The sequence below is a fragment of the Rana temporaria genome, chromosome 1, assembly GCF_905171775.1.
Source record: "Rana temporaria chromosome 1, aRanTem1.1, whole genome shotgun sequence".
Lineage (NCBI taxonomy): Eukaryota > Metazoa > Chordata > Amphibia > Anura > Ranidae > Rana > Rana temporaria.
This window is the reverse complement of record NC_053489.1, coordinates 660754196-660778648: the sequence shown is the minus strand read 5'-3', so window position 1 is coordinate 660778648 and position 24453 is coordinate 660754196. Positions and strand designations below refer to the sequence as shown.

The 24453-nt window shown below is 41.4% G+C and overlaps 2 protein-coding genes across 2 annotated transcripts; one reads left to right on the top strand and one right to left on the bottom strand.

The window, feature by feature from the left end:
• Positions 1-14706: 14706 nt before the first annotated feature.
• Positions 14707-18614, top strand: LOC120944307 (protein ALP1-like). The gene is made up of 3 exons (XM_040358345.1): positions 14707-15014; positions 15099-15200; positions 17741-18614. The coding sequence occupies exons 1-3, from the start codon at positions 14800-14802 to the stop codon at positions 18612-18614; spliced, it is 1191 nt and encodes a 396-aa protein (XP_040214279.1). The 5' UTR covers positions 14707-14799.
• On the bottom strand, positions 16419-17749 carry LOC120924561 (proline-rich protein 36-like). The gene is made up of 2 exons (XM_040335534.1): positions 17537-17749; positions 16419-17460 (listed from the first exon to the last, which is right to left on the bottom strand). The coding sequence occupies exons 1-2, from the start codon at positions 17641-17643 to the stop codon at positions 16476-16478; spliced, it is 1092 nt and encodes a 363-aa protein (XP_040191468.1). The 5' UTR covers positions 17644-17749; the 3' UTR covers positions 16419-16475.
• Positions 18615-24453: the final 5839 nt, after the last annotated feature.

Genomic DNA, 24453 nt, shown 5'->3' with positions numbered 1-24453 from the left:
CAGCCCCCCCTCCCCCACACTAAGAAGCACTCACAGGCACTCACATTTAACCCTTCCCTCATCACATTTACACAGTAATCCCAAAATAGCGTCAAAAGTGTCCCATATCAGTACATATTTATAGCACATAGCGTTAAAAGTGTCCCATATGTCCACCACAATATCGCAGGACTAACGTGTCCGATATGTCCACCGCAATATCGAAAATCGCAGATCGACGCCATTACAGTCAAACGTGTCCGATATGTCCACCGCAATATCGACGCCATTACAGTCAAACGTGTCCGAAAAAAAACAAAACATAATGCTATCCCCTATTTTGTAGGCGTGATAACTTTTGCGCAAACCAATCAGTATACGCCGAGAGAGGAGACCGATGGTGTGTCCCTTGTACATAGAGACACACTTCGGTCAGCCCCCCTCCCCCACACTAAGAATCACTCAGGGTACACATTTAACCCTTCCCTCGCCCACTAGTCTTAACCTCTTCCCTGCCAGTCACATTTACACAGTAATCAGTACATATTTATAGCACCGTTAGCTGTAATAAATGTGATTGGTCCCAAAATAGCGTCAAAAGTGTCCCATATGTCCACCACAATATCGCAAATACCGCAGGCCATGACAAAAAGCGCAGATCAAATCCACCACAATATCGCAGATCAAATATCGCAGGCCTGACAAAAATCGCAGATCGACGCCATTACAGTCAAACGTGTCCGATATGTCCACCGCAATATCGCAGGCCTGAAAAAAATCGCAGATCGCCAACCAACATTACTATTAAAAAAAAAAAAAACACATAATGCTATCCCCTATTTTGTAGGCGTGATAACTTTTGCGCAAACCAATCAGTATACGCTGAGAGAGGAGACCGATGGTGTGTCCCTTGTACATAGAGACACACTTCGGTCAGCCCCCCTCCCCCACACTAAGAATCACTCAGGGTACACATTTAACCCTTCCCTCGTCACATTTACACAGTAATCAGTACATATTTATAGCACCGTTAGCTGTATAAATGTGATTGGTCCCAAAATAGCGTCAAAAGTGTCCCATATGTCCACCGCAATATCGCAGGCCTGAAAAAAATCGCCGCCATTACTAGTAAAAAAACAAACAAACACACTAGTCAGCCCCCCTCCCCCACACTAAGAAGCACTCACAGGGTCCACATTTAACCCTTCCCTCGTCACATTTACACAGTAATCAGTACATATTTATAACACCGTTAGCTGTATAAATGTGATTGGTCCCAAAATAGCGTCAAAAGTGTCACATATGTCCACCACAATATCGCATATATCGCATGCCTGACAAAAAATGCAGATCAAATATCGCAGGCCTGGCAAAAATCGCAGATCGACGCCATTACTAGTAAATAAAAAACACATAATCCTATCCCCTATTTTGTAGGCGTTATAACTTTTGCGCAAACCAATCAATGTACGCTGATAGAGATTTTTTTTTACTAAAAAATATTTAGAGGAATACGTATCGTCCTAAAACCGGAGACATTTCTTTATTTTTTTTAACACAAATTGCGATCTTATTATAACAAAAAAGTAAAAAAAAAGACATTTTTTTTTTTTTTTTTGTATTTTCTGTCTTTTTTTGTTTGTAGTGCAAATAAAAAAAAATAAATAAATAAAAAAACGCATGGGGTCATCAAATACTACCAAAATAAAACTCTATTTGTGGGAAACAAATGATAAAAATATAATTTGGGTACAGTGTTGTATGACCGCGCAATTGTCATTCAAAATGCGTCAGCGCTGAAAACTGGTCTGGCCAGGAAGGGGGTTTAAGTGCCCAGTAATGAAGTGGTTAATAAACTACATGTCTGCGGGGATGGTTTTAAAATATTAATGGGCGTCATTTTCAATGTTAATGGGCGTTTTTTTTTATTTTGGCGGGAATTCACAACCTATTTAAGACAAACAACTTGTCACAGTATTAGTGCGGATTTTGATGTTTTGTGACAGATTCATTGAAGGACCCTCTTATTTCTGCTGTTTTGTAAGTACACCTTTATGCTTCTATCTTATGATCCCCCTTCAGGGCTGACTGTGTACAGGGCATGTATTTTATAGATCATTTACAGTGTACATTGACATTTATTATATGTATGATTAGCAGTTGCCAAGTTATGTGATGGGGAGGATGTGCTCTCATTGCTATGATCTGTGAATACTAATGAATAAAATATAAGATCTACTCTGATACCCATTGAAATTTAAAATCAAAAAATTATGTTCTGCATATTTTCTGGGTTAAAAGTTCTGTTGTAATCAGTGTGGTGTGGCATTAATCTTGAGTAAGGATGAGCTCTGACGTGTTTGCATAGAACACGTGCAGAGCCCGCCAGGAAGTGTGCATGGTGCTGCGCTAATCACAGCCAGGGAGACATTGTGCCGATCTCTGCAGCCGAGCATCGGGACAATGTCTCCCTGGCTGTGATTAGCGCAGCGCCGTGCACACTTCCTGGCGGGCTCTGCACATGTTCTATGCGAACACGCCAGAGCTCATCCTTAATCTTGAGTTCAAAGCACATTCCCCCCCCCCCCCCCCCCCCACAGGCTTTGCATTTGTTTTTGGTCACTTGCATTGCAGTCCTGATCTATCAGACTCCCCGACTAGCGAGTAATATTTAATACTGTACTGCTGTGTGATACGTTGATGGTCCATATAGCATTTAATATACATTTATCTATGCATCTTCCCTGATGTTTTATTTATTTTTTGTGTTTTATCACAGGCCTTGCATTGCAGACTCCTCGACTAGTGAGTATCATTTGATTACTGTTATGCTCTTTGAAATGTTGATGGTCCATATAGCATTTAATATACATTTTTTATCTATGCATCTTCCCTTATTTTTTTGGTTTTTCTCACAGGCATTTGGTTTCAGTCAGTTGCATTGCAGTCCCAATATATCTGACTCCACCAACTAGTGACTAATATCGTGCGTGTGTGTCTTCTTTCTAAAGACCATTTTTATTAATTACATTTTTTTTTTTTTACACTTAGTTTATTTATCAGCTGGTAAATGTTCACTATATTTACAATTAGGTGGCTGCAAAACATACTTTGCATTGACTTTTATTAATGATCTTACCAATATGTGAGTACAGGTTTTAATGCTTAACGTTATCTAATATTGCTCTGTTATATTTTCAGGTATGGAGAACAAGTGGCAAGCGTTATATAATTACCTCGCTCAGGGGGTGTACCCATCGGAGTATTCACCAAATGATCAACGCGCCCTTCGGAAGTACGCTTTAAAATTTTCGATAAATGGTCAGTGTTAAAAAGTCGAATGCATGACTACAGATTATAGACTAGCTCTTTCGTGAATGCATATTTTAATGTCTATTTCGTTTTATAGATGGAAAGCTCTTCTATGGCAAAAGAATTGCCATTCAAAGCAAAGATGAGGCAAAGAGCATATTTCATCAATTTCACACTAAACCTATGGGCGGTCATGCTGGCATACTAAAAACGCGCTCTGCAGTGTGCTCCAGATTTTACTGGAAGGCAATGACTCTACACATTGAAAACTGGGTATGCAATTTAATAAAAATTGTGTATATATATATATATATATATATATATATATATACACACACATATACACACACACACACAAGCTGTACACATTTTAACAATTGTTTTCTTCAAGATTCTCGAATGTGAGCAGTGTCAGAAAGTGGGAAAACCATTGAAAGGTAGCCAGCCACTGCAGTGTATTAAGGTAAATTATTAAAACTGTTTTTTTTTTATCTTTACAAAATAGATATAAGCGTCAACATGTATCATTCATACATTTGGAAAATATTTATTCAATCCTATTAGGTGTCAAATGTGTGGGAACTCATTGGCATCGACCTAACAGGACCCCTGCCCAAAACCGGTAACGGAAATATATATATACTCACGGCAACAGATTATTTTTCAAAGTGGGTGGAGGCGTTCCCACTAAAAACTAAAACTGCTGCTGAAGTGGGACAACACCTTTGCTCTATGATCTATAGACACGGATGTCCCCAAAGAATCCTGTCTGACCAAGGCAGAGAATTTGTTAATCAGGTAAGTGTACAAAAAAAAAAAAAATTGCATTGTAGTAGAAAAACTATAAGGCCCCATACACACGAGAGAATTTATCCGCGAATACGGTCCAGCAGACCGTTTCCGCGGATAAATCCTCTCGAGGATTTCGGCGGATTTTCATGCGATGGAGTGTACACACCATCGCATTGAAATCCGCGCTGAAATCCTCTGGCGATGACGTGTCGCGCCGTCGCCGCGATTATGACGCGGCGACGGGCGCGACGCTGTCATATAAGGAATTCCACGCATGCGTCAAATCATTACGACGCGTGCAGGGAATCCCTTTGGACGGATGGATCCGGTGAGTCTGTACAGACGAGCGGATCCATCCGTTTGGATGGACTTCAGCAGATGGATTTGTTGAGCATGTCAGCAAATATTCATCTGCTGGAAATCCATCCCAGGGGAGATTTATCCGCGGATAAAGATCCGCCGGAGTGTACACACCATAGAATCTATCCGCTGAAACCCATTTGCTGGGATTTATCTGCGGATGGATTCTATGGTGTGTATGGGGCCTCAGAGTTAGGTTGCTACATTCATGTTTTGAACATCCTTCTTTTGACAGCTCAACAGTGGGCTTTGTACGCTTTTGGGGATAGAAAGGAGTGTGACAGCTGCATACCATCCCCAAACGAATGGGCTTGATGAAAAAACGAATGACAACATAAAGCGGTAAGTTTAATTTTGTATTTCTATTTACGTATTACTGTATTTCTTTTTTTTTTTCTCATAGAAATTTGTGTTTGCATTTGATTTGTGAACTTTTTATATCCGGAAGTCTTATGCAAATGTCACTCTGTGTCTATTGGGGCCATAGGGTGACCCAGAAAACTAGTAGCATAATGGTAAAATAATGCAGGGTCAGCTACTGACTGCAAGGGGGAGGTGAGTGGTGGTGGGTTTTTTTTTTTCCCCCCCTCAAACCCTTCATAATTTGCATATACATAAGTCTCTTGTTACTGAGTGTAGTTTTGCCCTAATAGTGTCATTATTCAAAGAAGGGTGATCGTCCCTTGACTGTATATATTTGTACCTGTGATAGAATAAACCATCTTTTGTTTCTTACTATCCTACACCAATGTCTTGACAAGTGACTGACTGGGTGGACTAACATGCAAGTGGTTAAGCATAGGACTTGTCTTTAGTATGAGGCTGGTTGCATGACTGTTTTAAATAAACTTGTTTTGTATGATTATACATTTTTTTTTTGTCACTCTAGAGCTCTAATGAAAATGGTCAATGAGAAGCAGGATGATTGGGACAAGTATTTGGAACCTGCATTATTTTCTTTGCGGTCAAAAATTCAAACAACCACAAAAATTTCCCCGTTTCAATTAATGTACGGAAGGGAGGTAGTGTTTCCCGCCGAAGTTCCTGTTGAAATGCCGGTTAGTTTTTTCCAACTGTGCTGCAATTCTGTGCTCATATATGCAAACTTTCAGTGGAGTTGCAGTGATTTAAAGATACAATAAAATGGAGTAGCGCTGAAAAAACTAAACTGAAGGCCTTCAGAAGACAGAAGGCTATGTGAAAGAACAATGTCAATCAGGATTGTGTGGTACACGTGAGTGAAAACAAATGGTTAATAGTCCAAGTGAAAATCAGGTTTGGAGCGTGACACCCCAATGTGAAACAGAAAAGAGAAGTCTGGCTCCAACACGGAAAATGCAACTTGCTGACCCTTACCACAAAGGAAGGTCCTAACGGACCTAGTCAAGCTGAAATCACTGGGTATGTTGAAGTAGAACTTGTCTGTATATACGGTCCCAGAGCATATGATCCATCAGGATCAGTCAGAGCATAGGGGATATACACAGTAGGCAGCAATGGAACGTCTCAGCCAATGGTGGAACGGGAGAAACAGCAGGTCCAATATGTGAGAGGAGGAAAGAGAATTCACATGGCGTGATATCGTAAAGATATTTAATAAAAAAAAGGGTAGTAACACTTACAGTTATATAACAAAATAACAGCAAAGAAAGAGAAAGCCGGCCGGCGTGTCAGAACGGGTCCTCAAATCGCGGTGACGTCAGCACGTCGCCTCCCAACGTTTCGTCTACTCTAGACGTGGTCACGGGAATGAGGAGACGTTCTGCGTCACCGCATATAAACGTAGAGTGGGCGGGGAATCAACTAGACAACAGTCTCTGAAGGTCGCCCGTCCGCCATCTTACTTGAGGGCAAAAGTCAGGGAAATCCAATGTAGTTGCAGCATATGGTCCTAAACTGTTACAAGAACATATCCAACGACGGAAACTTTAGATAATATCTCATCGAAGGAACCGTGGAAGGGACAATATATATACAGAACTCAAAACCATAACTAATAGACAAAAAAAGGGGATAATCTAAAAAAGCTAATATATATCCTCTGAGACTGGTGTCTACTTGGCTAGCCCAATAGCAACATCACATTCAAGTACAATCAAGGGATATATAGAATTAAAAAGAATACATTAACAATAAAAATATTGACAAAAAAACTGATATATATCCTCTAAACCTGGTGCCTACTCAGCGGACCAAATAGCACCATCACAATTAATTATAATCATTAATGTTTATAACAAAGAGAGATAGTAACAGTACAATGCTATATATGTATTAACAAACCAAATACAGCAAAAAGCAAACATGGAAAAATCCAATGTTTGCCAATAATGACCCAGTTAAAAAACTGCAAATATTATAAATATGCTGTGTTGATAAAAAACATACTATATTATTTAAAAACATATGAAATCTTAAAAAAAGATAAAAACATCTAAATAAAAATAACTGATAGAGGTAAATATCATGCGCCTAAGCGTTATCAATAAAACAATTGACATCTACCTCTATATTCATACCGTGAGGTTCATAACATTTTAATTGGTGAATCCACATCATCTCTGACCGTGAGATGCTCCTCACCAGGTCACTCCCTCTCCAATGTGCCTGAAATTTTTCAATTCCCCAAAAAATTGTGCCCACAGGATCCTTATTGTGAGCCAACAAATAATGTTTGGACACAGAATGATTTAGGAAGCCACTATAGATGTTCGTGAGATGTTCCGAACTCTACAAAGTATGGGAACTGAGGTTAAAAATACCGGCCCCTGTTACGTTTTCGGCCTTTTTGGGCTTATTGTGTTAACCTCAGTTCCCATACTTTGTAGAGTTCGGAATTATATGTCCTTGATAAGGGATTGAAATATGCCCCTCCAAGAAACATTAATAAATTTAGAGCATATATGGATGTTCATAAGTTTATACGTAAACTAAATATCCAGCGTTATGTCTCTTCCAACCCCTTTAATCCCTCTACCACCATGACTTCCAACTATGTTCATTCAGGTTTGGCTAATGCCTCCACGTATAATCCCCCGGGTCAACTTCCGGCATCCCTCAAAGTATTTAGAGACCTGACTCTCAAAGATCTTGACAATCTCAATACTAAGAAAGTAAGATGTAAATTAAGTTTAGAGGAGGGTATTAAGTCTTTGTGTGCCAATAAGAATCTCGTTATCCGCCCAGCGGATAAAGGGGGAGGTATTGTAGTCCTAAATAAAGATGACTACCTATTGGAAATGAGACGTATTCTTGACGATGGTGATACTTATACTCGCCTCCCCCTCAATCCGGGAGACAAGTATAAGAAAGCTCTGGTCAAGATTGTAAATAAAGGCTTCCGTCTTAACATTCTAAACAAAAAGGAAAAGGCATTTTTGGTCCCTAAGGCTCCTCGGGTGCCTATAATGTATTATCTTCCGAAGATACATAAAGACCCTGTTTGCCCCCCGGGACGCCCTATAGTCAGTGGCATCGACTCCGTGACGTCCCGGGTGGGCAAATATATTGACTTTTTTCTTCAGCCTCTGGTGAAGAACATGCCTTCCTACTTAAAAGACACCAGACAGGTCATAAATTTGTTGTCTGATATTCAACCTACACCAGATTTATGGCTAGTGACTGCAGATGTCACTTCCTTGTACACTGTGATTCCACACGATCTGGGATTGGAGGCTGTCTCATTTTTTCTCGAAAGGGACTCAGGACTTCCGATTGTTCAAATCTCCTACATCATGGAGTTATTGCAATATGCCGCGTCCCACAACTTTTTTTGGCATGATGGCCAATATTATAGACAGGATAAGGGAGTGGCGATGGGGGCCAAATATGCCCCGAGTTTGGCCAATTTATTTATGGCCAAATGGGAGGAGGATGTCGTCGGTGTTGGTACTAGGCCCCATATTCGGTTATGGGCACGGTACATAGACGACATCCTCCTCCTTTGGACAGGGTCTGAGGATGAACTATCTACCTTTATGACATTCCTCAATACCAACAATAGGGGGATTATACTTAAATATGAGGCCAGTAAGGACAAAATTAATTTTTTGGATCTAACCATTTCTGCAGATAGTGATGGCTTCACCACTGCCACCTATTTTAAGAGCACAGACAGGAATGCCTTTATTCCAAGTGACAGTTGTCATCATGTCACTTGGCTTAGAGCTGTGCCCAAGGGGCAATTCCTTCATTTGAAAAGGAACTGCAGTAAACATAATGTTTTCCTTGATCAGGCCAAGGTTCTAACAGAACGTTTTGTTGAAAAGGGTTATGATCGAAGTTCCTTGATTGACACTTTGGATTTGGTGACTAACACCAAACGCGAGGATTTACTCTGTATCAAATCCCGAGATGACCAAGGGGGCGGTTACAAAACTCCTTTTGTGACTGATTATTGCTGCCAACATGCTAGTGTTAAACATATCATCAGTAAACACTGGCATGTGCTTAAGAGTGACAAAATCTTGGGTGCTATACTGCCTGATAGGCCCCGGGTTATTTTCAGGGGTTCGACATCCTTGAAGGATAAGTTGGCACCCAATGTTTTGGATCCACCCAGGATTCCTTCCATGTTTTTATCTGGCCTGGTGGGTTTTTTTAAATGCGGCAAATGCAATGTTTGTGCTGTCAATCGCCAAATCTCTAAGAAAACGATCAGTTTTGGATCTAGATGTTCAAACAAGAGGTTTCCAATTGAAACATTTATCACCTGCTCTACGGTGGGAGTGGTTTATCTACTCCAATGTCCATGCGGACTCCAATATGTGGGAAGAACTAAACGTCCCCTCCACATACGTTTGAATGAACATCTCACGAACATCTATAGTGGCTTCCTAAATCATTCTGTGTCCAAACATTATTTGTTGGCTCACAATAAGGATCCTGTGGGCACAATTTTTTGGGGAATTGAAAAATTTCAGGCACATTGGAGAGGGAGTGACCTGGTGAGGAGCATCTCACGGTCAGAGATGATGTGGATTCACCAATTAAAATGTTATGAACCTCACGGTATGAATATAGAGGTAGATGTCAATTGTTTTATTGATAACGCTTAGGCGCATGATATTTACCTCTATCAGTTATTTTTATTTAGATGTTTTTATCTTTTTTTAAGATTTCATATGTTTTTAAATAATATAGTATGTTTTTTATCAACACAGCATATTTATAATATTTGCAGTTTTTTAACTGGGTCATTATTGGCAAACATTGGATTTTTCCATGTTTGCTTTTTGCTGTATTTGGTTTGTTAATACAATTATAGCATTGTACTGTTACTATCTCTCTTTGTTATAAACATTAATGATTATAATTAATTGTGATGGTGCTATTTGGTCCGCTGAGTAGGCACCAGGTTTAGAGGATATATATCAGTTTTTTTGTCAATATTTTTATTGTTAATGTATTCTTTTTAATTCTATATATCCCTTGATTGTACTTGAATGTGATGTTGCTATTGGGCTAGCCAAGTAGACACCAGTCTCAGAGGATATATATTAGCTTTTTTAGATTATCCCCTTTTTTTTGTCTATTAGTTATGGTTTTGAGTTCTGTATATATATTGTCCCTTCCACGGTTCCTTCGATGAGATATTATCTAAAGTTTCCGTCGTTGGATATGTTCTTGTAACAGTTTAGGACCATATGCTGCAACTACATTGGTTTTCCCTGACTTTTGCCCTCAAGTAAGATGGCGGACAGGCGACCTTCAGAGACTGTTGTCTAGTTGATTCCCCGCCCACTCTACGTTTATATGCGGTGACGCAGAACGTCTCCTCATTCCCGTGACCACGTCTAGAGTAGACGAAACGTTGGGAGGCGACGTGCTGACGTCACCGCGATTTGAGGACCCGTTCTGACACGCCGGCCGGCTTTCTCTTTCTTTGCTGTTATTTTGTTATATAACTGTAAGTGTTACTACCCTTTTTTTATTAAATATCTTTACGATATCACGCCATGTGAGTTCTCTTTCCTCCTCTCACATATTGGACCTGCTGTTTCTCCCGTTCCACCATTGGCTGAGACGTTCCATTGCTGCCTACTGTGTATATCCCCTATGCTCTGACTGATCCTGATGGATCATATGCTCTGGGACCGTATATACAGACAAGTTCTACTTCAACATACCCAGTGATTTCAGCTTGACTAGGTCCGTTAGGACCTTCCTTTGTGGTAAGGGTCAGCAAGTTGCATTTTCCGTGTTGGAGCCAGACTTCTCTTTTCTGTTTCACATTGGGGTGTCACGCTCCCAACCTGATTTTCACTTGGACTATTAACCATTTGTTTTCACTCACGTGTACCACACAATCCTGATTGACATTGTTCTTTCACATAGCCTTCTGTCTTCTGAAGGCCTTCAGTTTAGTTTTTTCAGCGCTACTCCATTTTTTTGTATAAGATTTTATGTTAGTATAACATTTTTGAGTTAGCAGCTTGTTCACTATTTTTTTGGTAAGCGCACTTTTTTCCTTTTTATATCCAGTGATTTAAAGATGCATGGCTTATCCATAAGTTTATAGCCTGTTCTCTTCCTAGACTTACAAAGTCAATACAGCCTTTGAGAATTTATTACGTTTTATTTTTATTACTTTTAGGTTAATTTTAAATATATTTTTATTTATTGAAACCACTGACTATTTATATATATATATATATATATATATATATATATATATATATATATATATAATTTTTTATTTTTTTAAAGCTTTCCAATATCATTCTTCCAAAATGAGACTAATTATGTTTCCTTCATGTTGGAGAAGAAGGCTGCAATGGAGATAGTGAAAGCTACCACGAAGGAAAATATCTCCAAGTCTCAGAACAGACAAAAGGAAGCCCATGCTAAAAAAGCACAGAAGAAGTATAAAAACTTAACTTATACCATTGGGCAAGAGGTGATGCTGTTCAATAAGAGAAAACAAGGCAGGAAAGGAGGAAGGATAGAACCAGACTTCAATGGCCCTTACACAATTCAGGCAATATCTGGGAAGCTGGTCACATTGTTGAATGCTGATGGAGTGCCTTTAAAGACAAAACACAATGTGGACCACCTAAAGCCTTTCCGGAGGCCAAAAAGTGACATGGAAGGCGTTGATAAAGCTATGAAGACACCTACAGGGCACACCTGTACCAATACCCCTCTTCAGAGACCTTCTGTCATAGCTTTTGCTCCCGAAGTACTGAAACATAACACTATGGTCACGATTGAGGTACAAGCAAACTCTGTATCTGCTTAATTTTGTTTTGTTTTTCTGAATATTTTGCCTTAAGCTAGTGCATTGTTGGTTCTCTTACCTTTTTCCTTTCATTTCCCTTCTAAATGTTTTTTTTTTTGCTTTGTTTTCTATGTCTGAGTTTCTCACTTCCTGTTTCTCCTCAGTAAGCTGTTCTCAATGACTTTCCACCGCTCAGATGGTGGAAAGCTTACTGAGGAGAAACAGAGTGAGAAATTCAAACCAAGAAAAAAAACATTTATAAGGGAAATCAAAAGGAAAGGTTAGTGAACCAACAATGCACTAGCTTAAAGGAACCAATTTAGAAAATAAAAGACGACCCTTTACAACCCCTTTAAGATATATGTAAATATATAACTTAATGGTTTTGTTCCCACCACATTTTGTCACTGTTTAACCTCCATGCATTATTGAGGTACACGTAAACTCAGTATCTGCTTAAGATTTATGTAAATATATAATGTAATGGTTTTGTTCCCACCAAATGTTGTCACTGTTTAACCTCCATGCATTATATAATTGTATTTATGGTTTATACATGTAATTGAATGTCAATCTTAAATTTTAAGCCCTCTAGCGATACTACACGGAATGTCGTGCGCACCATAAAAGAGAGAGGTAGTTTTAGATAGTTTGACCCCGTTGGTCATATGTTTGGCCATGCCCTGTTGGTATGGCCTTTTTTGAGTTTGTGGGTAAAGTTGCCACTGTTTGGCATTGTTTTATGGCACTCTTGCTAGTTTGTAGGGGTGCAACGGATCAAAAAACGTACGGTTCGGATCGTTACTTGGATCAGAGTCATGGATCGGATAATTTTTCTGATCAGCAAAAAAAAAAAAATTTCAGCATGTGTTTTAAAGCCCTCGTTTTGCACAACTGAATATGGCCTCATGTCTGGACCTCTAAACACACCGATAGCGTTTGTGATGGCTTTAGCCCTGTCTGATTGTGCAACAAGGGGCTGCTTAAATGCTGCTGTGATAAGTGGTTGTTAAGCAGCTTTCATTTTCACTCCAGTCAGCGAAACACCGGGGTGATGTCGCTTCAAATGTGTGGCCATGCTTGATGCTTTTCCACTGTCATATGGCTTTCTTGTGCCACAGTGCCCACACAAACCCCCCCCCCCCCCCCGGGTTTTATCCATTAACCTCGTTCCTTCATTACATTTGACAGAGAAGCCAAAATGCTCCCATACAGGGGATTTAAATGACACGGGGCGTTCAAGCTCCTCCGTTCCTCCTCTCGCCATGACCACGCTGTGTGTGAACTGAAAATGTGCACAACTTTTTTTTCAGAAATCAATCTGCGGATCACGTGTGTGCGTTTCGGATCAATATCTTTGGTTTGAATCACGGATCAATGATGATCCGTTGCACCACTACTAGTTTGACCCCGTTGGTCGGCCATGCCCTGTTGGTATAGCCTTTATAGTTTGTGGTTAAAGTAGCCAATCTTTGGCATTACTTTTTATCTAGTCCTGAAATGTATGCAAATCATTTTTTTTTTCTTTTCGCTGCCTCCCCAGTTCAAGATTTATGGCAGAAAGAAGACCAGAAGTCACTGGAAGCTGTTGTGGGACCTTATCTGCTGTTTGGCTCCTCATTTCAAGCACTACGTGCAAAAAAATGGCTAGTAGATGAGGTAAGAAACTATTTTAGTAATGGTGAAAATGTATTGAAGTCAAATGTGTTCTTATAGGGATTTTCTTTTGTATCAAATACAGGTAATTACCTATATATCCTACTTAAAAACCAGCAGGTAAGTGTGACTTCTGTGAACTGTGTGTGCTTGTGTTCTCTTTATTATTCAGCATGATCATTTTGGATTTATCATTACACAGAAATCTATTCGTCAAATTTGTGCCGTTGTTGCCACTTCATTGTTCAATGGGCAAATAGAAAAACTTGGAAAGGTGGGTTACTCATCGTGGTTACAGCTATAGCTAAGAAATATTTCACATTTATTACTAACTTATTTAAATCCTTTTGCACAGGATATTTTTCCAGAGGAAATTTGGGTGTGTCCCATAAACGTCGGAGATCACTGGATTTTAGTGGTATTTTTTACCTTTCTTTACTCATGCTTTTCACACTCTTAGTTTATTCTGTCATGTATATAGGTTTGCCATGTTATCTTTAAAGTTAAATCTGAATAACTAAGCAAAATTTGTAAATAGTATTAATCTCAATTTTATGACAAACTTGGGTTACCTCATCATAACAATGGACACAATTCGAAACAACAAATGGCTTGTCAATCCTTGCCAGGTTTCAACCTTATGTGTATATAGATATTCAACTTTAACACAATGACCGTGCAGAGTGCATCTGCTTTATAGAGGCCAAATTTGTGAATTGTGTTTACCCAAAAATTTAAAATTTCTTTTAGATTTTCTGGATGACAGAGCAGGTCATGATTATCATGGACCCAATGGGAGCAGAACTTGTATATGCATCCACATTGCTCAAGAACTGGGGGTAAGTGTGCCTAGTAAAAAAGTAGTTTTAAAACCAATAAATTAAAAACAAAGCGCTATTTTTAGCATTTTATATATATACATATATATATATATAATTTTTATTTTATTTTCAAAAACAGGTTGTTCCTGCAGAATGTCAAGTGCAAAGATCAGGTTGTCCAAACCTGGAAAATAGGCTTTCTAAACCACAGCAAACAACAGGACACCAGTAGCTGTGGAGTTCTTATTTTGATGGTAAATGCTTTGTTTTCACTCATTTATGTCAATTAAATGTTATATTGGTAACCCCTTTAAATAAAACACGTCGCTCCTCCAGAGCAGATTACACTGCAAAGTGCTTGTGCTGTTATCTGCTCCACTTGAAACTTTAAGGCTGCATTCACACCTAGGCGTAGGCAATAGCGGCGTTTTCAGGCGTTTTTTTCAGCGTTTTTTTCGGCGTTTTGTCGCGCGAATATGCGCGTATGCGCGCGTTTGCATACAGCGTTTACCAACGTTTTTGTTCCTCGTATTTTTTCTTATAATCCAATAGGAAAAATGATAATCCCTGACATCACTTGTTGCTATCCTAGGATTTTTATTTTCCTCTTCCTGTGTGAATATACCTCTTCCGGGTCATCATTGTGCTTCCCATTCCAAAATGAACGACGATGAGATGGCATGTATGATGGCAGCAGTCACTGCCACCTCGTATATGCTATACCAGGGACAGAGGAGAAGGAAGAGGGCACGGAGATATTGGATCCACCCTGTTATTGCCGGTCGGGAAGAAACAGGACAGTTTTGGGTCCTTTATAAAGATCTCCGAGAGCACGAGGAGAAATTCCTGGACTACACCAGAATGTCTATGAAAAGGTTTGTAAAAATTATCTGTATTCATTGTTTTTGACATTGTACCTTTCCATGTCCACTAAAAAACGTTTTTATTTTTATTAACAGTTTTGATGAGTTGCTAGAACTGCTCAGCGGTAGATTACAGAGGATGGACACCTATTTCCGCAATTCCATACCCCCTGTGGAGCGACTTATCATCACACTGAGGTAAAAAGTTCCAAAATGATGCTCTAGTGCCCATAACAAAATTCTATACTCACCGTATAACTACCTACCCCCTTCCTACTATTCATGACTCGCATCACGGTGCCACCATTACATGACAGACTGTGCCCCATTACATGACAGACTGTGCCCCATTACATGACAGAATGTGCCCCATTACATGACAGACTGTGCCCCATTACATAACAGAATGTGCTCCATTACATGACAGACTGTGCCCCATTACATGTCCTGACCTGACCCATTCAGACTGTGCCCCATTACATGACAGAATGTGCCCCATTACATGACAGACTGTGCCCCATTACATAACAGAATGTGCTCCATTACATGACAGACTGTGCCCCATTACATGTCCTGACCTGACCCATTCAGACTGTGCCCCATTACATGACAGACTGTGCCCCATTACATGACAGACTGTGCCCCATTACATGTCCTGACCTGACCCATTCAGACTGTGCCCCATTACATGACAGAATGTGCCCCATTACATGACAGACTGTGCCCCATTACATAACAGAATGTGCTCCATTACATGACAGACTGTGCCCCATTACATGTCCTGACCTGACCCATTCAGACTGTGCCCCATTACATGACAGACTGTGCCCCATTACATGTCCTGACCTGACCCCATTACATGTCCTGACCTGACCCATTCAGACTGTGCCCCATTACATGACAGACTGTGCCCCATTACATAACAGAATGTGCCCCATTACATGACAGACTGTGCCCCATTACATGTCCTGACCTGACCCATTCAGACTGTGCCCCATTACATGACAGACTGTGCCCCATTACATGTCCTGACCTGACCCATTCAGACCGTGCCCTTACCTTTGCGAATCTTGCCCGTATGTGTCTTCAAAAAGACGTGCCATCTACATCTTCTGTTCCGTGACAGGCGGAACATTCAGCGTCCTATGAGGCACTGTGTTCAGTGTTCGTCCATCACGGGGGCCCTCTCGTCCTCGGACGAGAGGGCCTCCGTGATAGGCATAAAGCAAACACTACAAACACTATTGCATCCATTACCCAATAATATTATATTTGTATATGCATCTAATATTAAAAAACACACGTTTTACAAGGTCCAATTTTTTTTATTTTTTTAGGAAGTATATTATAAACTATATTCATCCTATTTTTATTTTTTTTTATTTTTTGGTCAAAAAACAAACTTTAAGCTAACGTAGCTCATAGAAAACAAATAATTTGACTGCAGTTGAACTAGAGTCTGATAACACAACATTACAGTTTTTGGAAACTTGGGGATTCCCCTGGGTCATCCACCGATATGCCAGCGTCTATGGCTTTGCCAAAACTAGACCAATCAGATCTAGATGTTGTACCATGCGGCCAACGTGATGGTGGTGTTGCTGGTGGTTGTGGTGGTGTTGGTGTAGGTTGAGGATTGTAAGGTGGGAGTGTAGGCAGGTGTGTGTAATCGGAAGGGTATGTCGTGCGAGAAGGGTAAGTAGGAGGTTGTGGAGGTAGATGAAATGTTTGTGAAGTCGTGGGATGGTAGGCAGAAGGTGTCGTCTGTGGGCGTCTGTAAGGTGACATTGTCGAAGTGTGCGTATGCAGGTAAGGCGGATCAGGGAGTGTTGAGGAAGTGTATGCAGAAGGTGGTGTTGGTAGTTGAGGGTGGGTAGAAAGTGTGGGCGTCTGAGTCGGGTAAGGTGGTGCGTGTTGAGGTAGGTGGCTGTGAAAAGGTGGTGCTGTGAAGTGACGAAGTGTTGGTGCTGACAGATGTTGCGGGTGTTGGTTAGCATAGGGGCCATACGGTGGTGGTGGTTCTGGGGATAGGTAGGGTTCTTCAGGTGGAATAAATGTGTTGATGTACCGTATGGTACCTGCCAGCATATCGGCTTGTAGGCTTTTGGGAACCCTGTCCATTAACTCCGCCAAACATTGGGCCGACTTGTTTCCGTATGAAGGGGTATTAGTATTAGTACCCATTCTGTCCTTCATTTCTGACATGATCTGTAGCATCATTGTCACATTGGGGTCTGATTCCGGAGCTTTTCTTTTGGTCCCCCTCGCAGCTACACGCGGCACCGGCCTTGGCGTTGTCTGCAGCTCTCCCAGAGGTGTTGCCGGCGTAGATTGAGATGAACTGGCCAACTGGCTTTCCGGCTCCAGACCCTCCAGTGTCTCATCACACGAATTTCGGCTGCTGTTATCCATCGCGACAGGGGCGGTCGGAGCAGCTTCCTCCCAGCTGTTTTCAGTCCTGAAAATATAAATGAATTATTATAACTTTTGTATACCAATTGCGCTCACTGTCCTTAGTACAGATAATAGTTTACCTCGCCAAACTCAATGAAGGTCTCAAGAATTCCAATTCCTTAGCATGAATGTATTCTTTGATGTGACATGCCGCCGATCCACTCCTGTTACTTGTTACCAGTCTCATGTATCTTGCATAGGCGTCACGAAAGCTCTTCCATTTGTCTTTTATCTGTTTCACTGTCAAAAACAAAATAAAATAATATATATTATTTTCTTTGTAGATATTTATCAACTGGACAGTCTCTTGGAAGTCTACATTATGCCTTCCGTATAGGCAAGTCGACAGCGAGTTATATTATACGTGACACCTGCTCTGCTATATGGGAGGTTCTCCAGGAGGTAGTGTTCAAGAAACCTACTGCACAGGAATGGGCACAGATTGCGGAGGTATTCTGGCAACGCTGCAACTTTCCTAATTGTGTCGGAGCAATAGATGGGAAGCACATTAGGATTGTGAAGCCCATGAGAAGTGGAAGTGAATTCTTCAATTACAAGAAATATTTCTCTTTTGTATTGATGGCTGTAGCAGATGCAAACTACTGTTTTACTTACATAGACATTGGGTCATATGGGAGCAGCGCGGACTCAACCATCTTTGGAAACTCGAACTTTGGTCAAATGCTGCGATCAGATGATCTTGACCTACCACAATGCCGTCCTCTCCCAGGCACAAATGGCCCTCCACTACCAAGTGTTTTTGTGGGTGATGAGGCCTTTTCTTTGGGGACAAACCTCCTGCGGCCTTATTCGGGGCATAGTTTGACAGAGGAGAGAAGGGTATTCAACTACCGCCTAACCCGGGCACGGCGAGTAGTTGAATGCACTTTTGGAATACTTGCCAATAAGTGGCGGCTTCTGCACACTCCCATAGTGTTAAACATGCAGAATGCCGTCACGGCTGTCAAAGCTGCGTGCGCCTTGCACAATTTTGTGAGGCAGCGCGATGGCTTCGATTTCGAAGAACCGGTTACTGAGACTCTGGAAAGAGCTCAGTGGACTGGTGTCCGTGGGAACAGGCAGGGCTCCCATGATCAGTATGCCGCATATTTTATGTCTCCTGAAGGACAGGTGCCATGGCAGCTGGATTCCATTTAATTATTAATATTATTCTTTTTTTGTGAGACTGTCAATGCTTGACGTACTTTTTTGAAGAATACATCATATGCTGTTGTAATAAAATAAAATAAAAATATGTTATTAATGTATTAAGAAGTCTCATGTTTGTTTTATTTTGAGGTTTTTTTTAAATCGGTGTCATGGTGTCAGGATGGGAACAATAACTCACAGGTCCTGCCTCAGTGGTAACATAGGGTTGTTGGTTACTAGGAAGGGGAGTATCCCCCCAATGGGGGCACTGTACTGTATACATAACTGATGTACTGATGCACTGATAACAATGATGGTATACTAATCCTCCTAGGTGGAATAGTATACCATCATTGTTATCATTGAATAATACAGTGCAGTGCCCCATTGTTTGTGTCAATGGGGGGCATAGTGCGTCAGGACATTGGAAGGCTAGCAAACGGCCAAATCTGAGGCCCCGTACACACGACCAAACATGTATGCTGAAACTGGTCCGCGGGCCAGTTTCAGCATACATGTTCGGTCGTGTGTGGGCGCGAGCGGGCCGAATTCCAGCAAACATTTGCCCGCCGGGCCTTTTCCCAGCGGGCAAATATTCCTGGACGTGTTTTAAAACCGTCTGCTGGAATCCTGCCCGCTCGCACATGTACGGTCGTCAGTACAGACCTACCGTACATGTCCAGGCGCCCGCTGTCCCTCGCATGCGTCGAATGACTTTGACGCATGCGTGGAAGCCTTTAAATGGCAGGCCCGCCCACGTCTCCGCGTCAACGCCGCGTCATCGTCGCGGCGACGACGCGGACACGCCCCGCGTATTGTTTACGCGCGGACTTCTGTACGATGGTGTGTACAACCATCGTACAGAAGCCCTCTGGCAGACATGTACGGTGAAAACGGTCTGACGGACCGCTTTCACCGTACATGTTTGTTCGTGTGTACCCGGCCTGACACTCGTGCAGCAGCATAGGTTCTTACAAAAGGTGGTGTCACTAGATATTTTATTTAACCACTTCAAGACGGCAGTCAGCACAAATATTATACGGGCACATTTTGTCTCTTGCAGATAGTGACACAGGTCTGTCACCTCCACCAGTCTACCCTCTTCCCACACGGTTAGAACACTATATTGAGGACACATTCCCTTCCTCACCCCCCTAGTATGACTATACAAACATTGAATTTCCAAAAAAAACAAATATAATATCTACTTATGTTCATTTTACTTTTCGCCGGAGTTTACCTTTTTTGTCTTTATTTTCCATTTCGGTCCAGTTAGGATATATCTGAGAGGCAATTTTGTCCCATGCCCTCCTCCGCACTGTTCTCAAACTGTAGGATGGATCCTTGATGTCATACAGGCAGGTGTGCTCCTTCACCATGCTAATAAATTTCTCTGTCTCCAGGACAGAAAGTGTATCACCGAGGTCTGATGCCATGCTTGCTGCTGGGATACTGATAGGCAAAATGGTGATTTTGGGACTTCCTGTTTGAGATTATGTACTTTCTTTTTCATTTTCAGTATTCAAATATGAGCAGCAAAGGCGCAAAAACGCGTGTACATACGCTTGTTGTCGCGCAATACGCGCGTATCCGGCGTTTTACATTGCTTTCAATGGAAAACAAAAAACGCGCTAATACGCGCAAATCGCGCGAATTGCGCGACAAAAAAGGGTCCGGAACTTCTTTTGACTACAGGCGATGCGCGTTAGGCGCATCAGCGTGCAGATGTGAACCGTCCCCATTGACTAACATTGTATTTTGTCCCTCTGGCGTTTGTTCGCGTCGCGCTACATGCGACAAAACGCGAAGGTGTGAATGGGGTCTAAGGCTCCATTCACACCTAGGCGTTTTTACGCCTGTAGCGCGACGCGCACAAACGCCAGAGGGACGAAAAGTAATGAAAGGCAATGGGGATGGTTCACATCTGAACGCCTAAACGCCTGTAGCCTGTAGCTCCAAAAAGTTCCGGACCCTTTTTTGTCGCTCCTAGCGCGCGATATGCGCGTATTTGAGCGTTTTTTTTTTTACATTGAAGTCAATGTAAAACACCTGATACGCGCGTATTGCGCGTAAACACGCGCTTGTACAAGCGTTTTGACGCCTGTGTTGCTGAAATCCGGAAGAGGTATATTCACCCAGGAAGAGGAATAAAAAATTCCTAGGAGAGCAACAAGTGATGTCAGGGATGATCATTTTTCTTATTGGCTAATATGGAAAAAGTACAAAAACGTCGAACGCCACTGTGCGAAAACGCGCGCATACGCGCATATATGCGCGACAAAAACGTTGGTAAAAATCGCCTGTACGCCCTACGCCTAGGTGTGAATGGAGCCTAAAACGTCCCTGATTCTGCTAATTCGTGTATGCCATTTCTGCTTTGAACCCATAAATCTGGCTGCTGTATTAGAGGCTAGCATAGCACACAATGTAAAATGGATTTGGGCTAGCATTCTAAATACCTAAACTGCACTGTGTTCAGGTTAGTCACTTGACTTATAGCCGCTTTACATCCACAAGACAGATTGTGTGGAGGAGACAAGCGGACTTGGGATCTCCCTGTCTGACGACAGAGGGAGATCGCGGCTCCTCCAGCATAAGACATATAAAGCAGCCATGAGTAATGTGACCGCACCGAAGATGGCACAATTTTGTTATTTAAAAAAAAAAAAGTGTGCGTGTGTGTGTATATATATATATATATATATTATAATGTGTGTGTGTCTGTATAAAAAAAATAAGATATACACTTTTCATGTTTTACAGTTTGCTAAGGACTACCTACAAAGTGGGACAATAGGCAATGTAAAGACCTCAGAACAATCAATATTGGATGCACGACTGCAAATAGCATGCACCCTACTGGAGTATAAAGGTCAGTCATATCACTAGCAAATGTACACAAAGTTTTCATGCAGTTAACCACTTAAGCCCCGGACCAAAATGCTGCCTAAAGACCCAAGGGGTTTTTACAGTTCGGGACTGCGTCGCTTTAACAGACAATTGCGCGGTCGTGCGACGTGGCTCCCAAATAAAATTGGCGTCTTTATTCCCCACAAATAGAGCTTTCTTTTGGTGGTATTTGATCACTTACTTTTCAATATATTTATAAATGATATTGGGTCTGAGATGAAAAGTAACATTTCTGTCTTTGCAGATGACACCAAGCTATGCAGTGGAATAACGTCCTTACAGGATGTCTCCAATTTACAAGCCGACCTCAATGCTCTGTCTGATTGGGCGACTAAGTGGCAGATGAGGTTTAATGTTGATAAATGTAAAGTTATGCACTTGGGGGCTAAGAATATGCATGCATCATACATACTAGGGGGAGTACAACTGGGGGGGTCTGTAGTGGAGAAGGATCTGGGGGTTTTAGTTGATCATAAGCTCAATAATGGCATGCAATGCCAAGCTGCGGTTTCCAAAGCGAGCAAAGCCCTTTCTTGTATTAAGAGAGGTATGGACTCCAGAGACAGAGATATAATTCCCCCCCCCCCCCCCTGTACAAATCATTAGTAAGACCTCATCTGGAATATGCAGTTCAGTTTTGGGCACCAGTTCTCAAAAAGGACATCGGAGAACTGGAGAAAGTGCAGAGAAGGGCAACCAAACTGATAAGAGGCATGGAGGAGCTCAGCTATGAGGAAAGATTAGAGGAACTAAATTTATTCACTCTTGAGAAGAGGAGAATAAGGGGGGATATGGTCAACATGTACAAATATATAAGAGGTCCATACAGTGAACTTGGTGTTGAGTTATTCACTTTACGGTCATCACTGAGGACAAGGGGGCACTCTTTACGTCTAGAGGAAAAGAGATTTCACCTCCAAATACGGAAAGGTTTTTTCACAGTAAGAGCTGTGAAAATGTGGAACAGACTCCCTCCAGAGGTGGTTCTGGCCAGCTCAGTAGATTGCTTTAAGAAAGGTCTGGATTCTTTCCTAAATGTACAGAATATAACTGAGTACTAAGATTTGTAGGTATAGTTGATCCAGGGTAAATCCGATTGCCTCTCGGGGGATCAGGAAGGAATTTTTTCCCCTGCTGTAGCAAATTGGATCATGCTCCGCTGGTTTTTTTTGCCTTCCTCTGGATCAACTGTGGGTATGGAGTTGGGTGTATAGGATTTTACTGTGTTTTTTTATTTTGTTTTTTGTGGTTGAACTGGATGGACTTGTGTCTTTTTTCAACCTGACTAACTATGTAACTATGTAACCTCTGCGGTTTTTATTTTTTGCGCTATAAACAAAAATAGAGCGATCATTTTGAAAAAAATGCAATATTTTTTACTTTTTGCTATAATAAATATCCCCCAAAAACATATAGAACATTTTTTTTCCCCTCAGTTTAGGCCGATACGTATTCTTCTACCTATTTTTGGTAAAAAAAATCGCAATAATCGTTTATCGGTTGGTTTGCGCAAAATTTATAGTGTTTACAAAATAGGGGATAGTTTTTTTGCATTTTTTTTTTTTTTTACTACTAATGGCGGCGATCAGCGATTTTTTTCGTGACTGCGACATTATGGCGGACACTTCGGACAATTTTGACACATTTTTGGGACAATTGTCATTTTCACAGCAAAAAATGCATTTAAATTGCATTGTTTATTGTGAAAATGACAGTTGCAGTTTGGGAGTTAAACACAGGGGGCGCTGTAACATTTAGGGATCACTGTGTATGTGTTTACTAGTGTAGGGGGGTGTGGCTGTAGGAATGACGTCATCGATCGTGTCTTCCCTATAAATTGGATGACGCGATCGATGCGCCGACACAGTGAAGCACGGGGAAGCCGTGTTTACACACGGCTCTCCCCGTTCTTCAGCTCCGGGGAGCGATTGCGACGGAGCGGCTATAAACGAATTGCCGCGCCGTCGTCCCGGATCGCTCCTGAAGCCACGGGGACCGCCGCATGTACGGGGGGGGGCCCCGATCGGACCCCCGACCCACGTCAAGCAGGGCACGTATATATACGTTGATGTGCCTGCCTGTGCCATTCTGCTGACGTATATGTACATGAGGCGGTCCTTAAGTGGTTAAACAGGTTTCACCACATAACATTTCGACTTACATTTTATTTTAGATCATCATGGCTGAACAGGTGCTGGAAGATGGATGAGAAACACAAACCTGAAATCTGAAAACCCAAGTTTATGAACGGTTTTGAAATTAATGCGTACATATTGTACACGCCCTTTCCTGGACAGGTTGCAAATATTTTTTTTTTTTTTTTAATAAAGTTAATTTAACTTTTTTTTTTAACTAGTTTGTTAAATAATAGTGTATAATAAAAGTGAAATTCTTATCATATTTACTGATTACGTATGGTTATTGGGAGGTTTTTGGCTGTTATGACTGTCAACATTTATTCTAGCATAAAGTATCCATCACACAGGTCGAAAGTAAAAACATGCATGCTCTGAAAAATGCTGACCTAACCTGAAATTGGCAGAGGGGGCCCAAAAGGTTACCGCTTAAATTCCTCGTAGTACTTCAATTTATTGTTTGGGACACAATTGTGTAACGTTTAGTATGTAAGGCAAGATTCTGGCACACAACCTTTTGTTAAAAAAAAATCTGAGGCTTGGTTGGCCAACAATCGTCCCGTGTGCACCAGGCTTTACTGTATATGTATGTGTCTCACTCACTGTCTCTTGCACATTCTGATGTAGTGTGAGGTACATTGATTTTGGGGGGGTTGGGGAAACAATGCACTTTGCGTCACGCACAGTGATCTCACAACGTCTTTAACCACTTCACCCCCGGGACATTTGGCTGGTCAAAGACCAGGCCACTTTTTGCGATTCGGCAATGCGTTGCTTTAACTGACAATTGCGCGTTTGTGCGA

Excerpts from the sequence above, each read along its gene's own strand:
- LOC120944307 (XM_040358345.1), top strand. The coding sequence starts at position 14,800 with ATGAACGACGATGAGATGGCATGTATGATGGCAGCAGTCACTGCCACC. Across the intron at positions 15,015-15,098 it reads ACCAGAATGTCTATGAAAAG|TTTTGATGAGTTGCTAGAAC; the intron begins GTTTGTAAAAAT and ends TTTTATTAACAG. Across the intron at positions 15,201-17,740 it reads CGACTTATCATCACACTGAG|ATATTTATCAACTGGACAGT; the intron begins GTAAAAAGTTCC and ends TTTTCTTTGTAG.
- LOC120924561 (XM_040335534.1), bottom strand. The coding sequence starts at position 17,643 with ATGAGACTGGTAACAAGTAACAGGAGTGGATCGGCGGCATGTCACATC. Across the intron at positions 17,461-17,536 it reads CCTTCATTGAGTTTGGCGAG|GACTGAAAACAGCTGGGAGG; the intron begins GTAAACTATTAT and ends TTATATTTTCAG.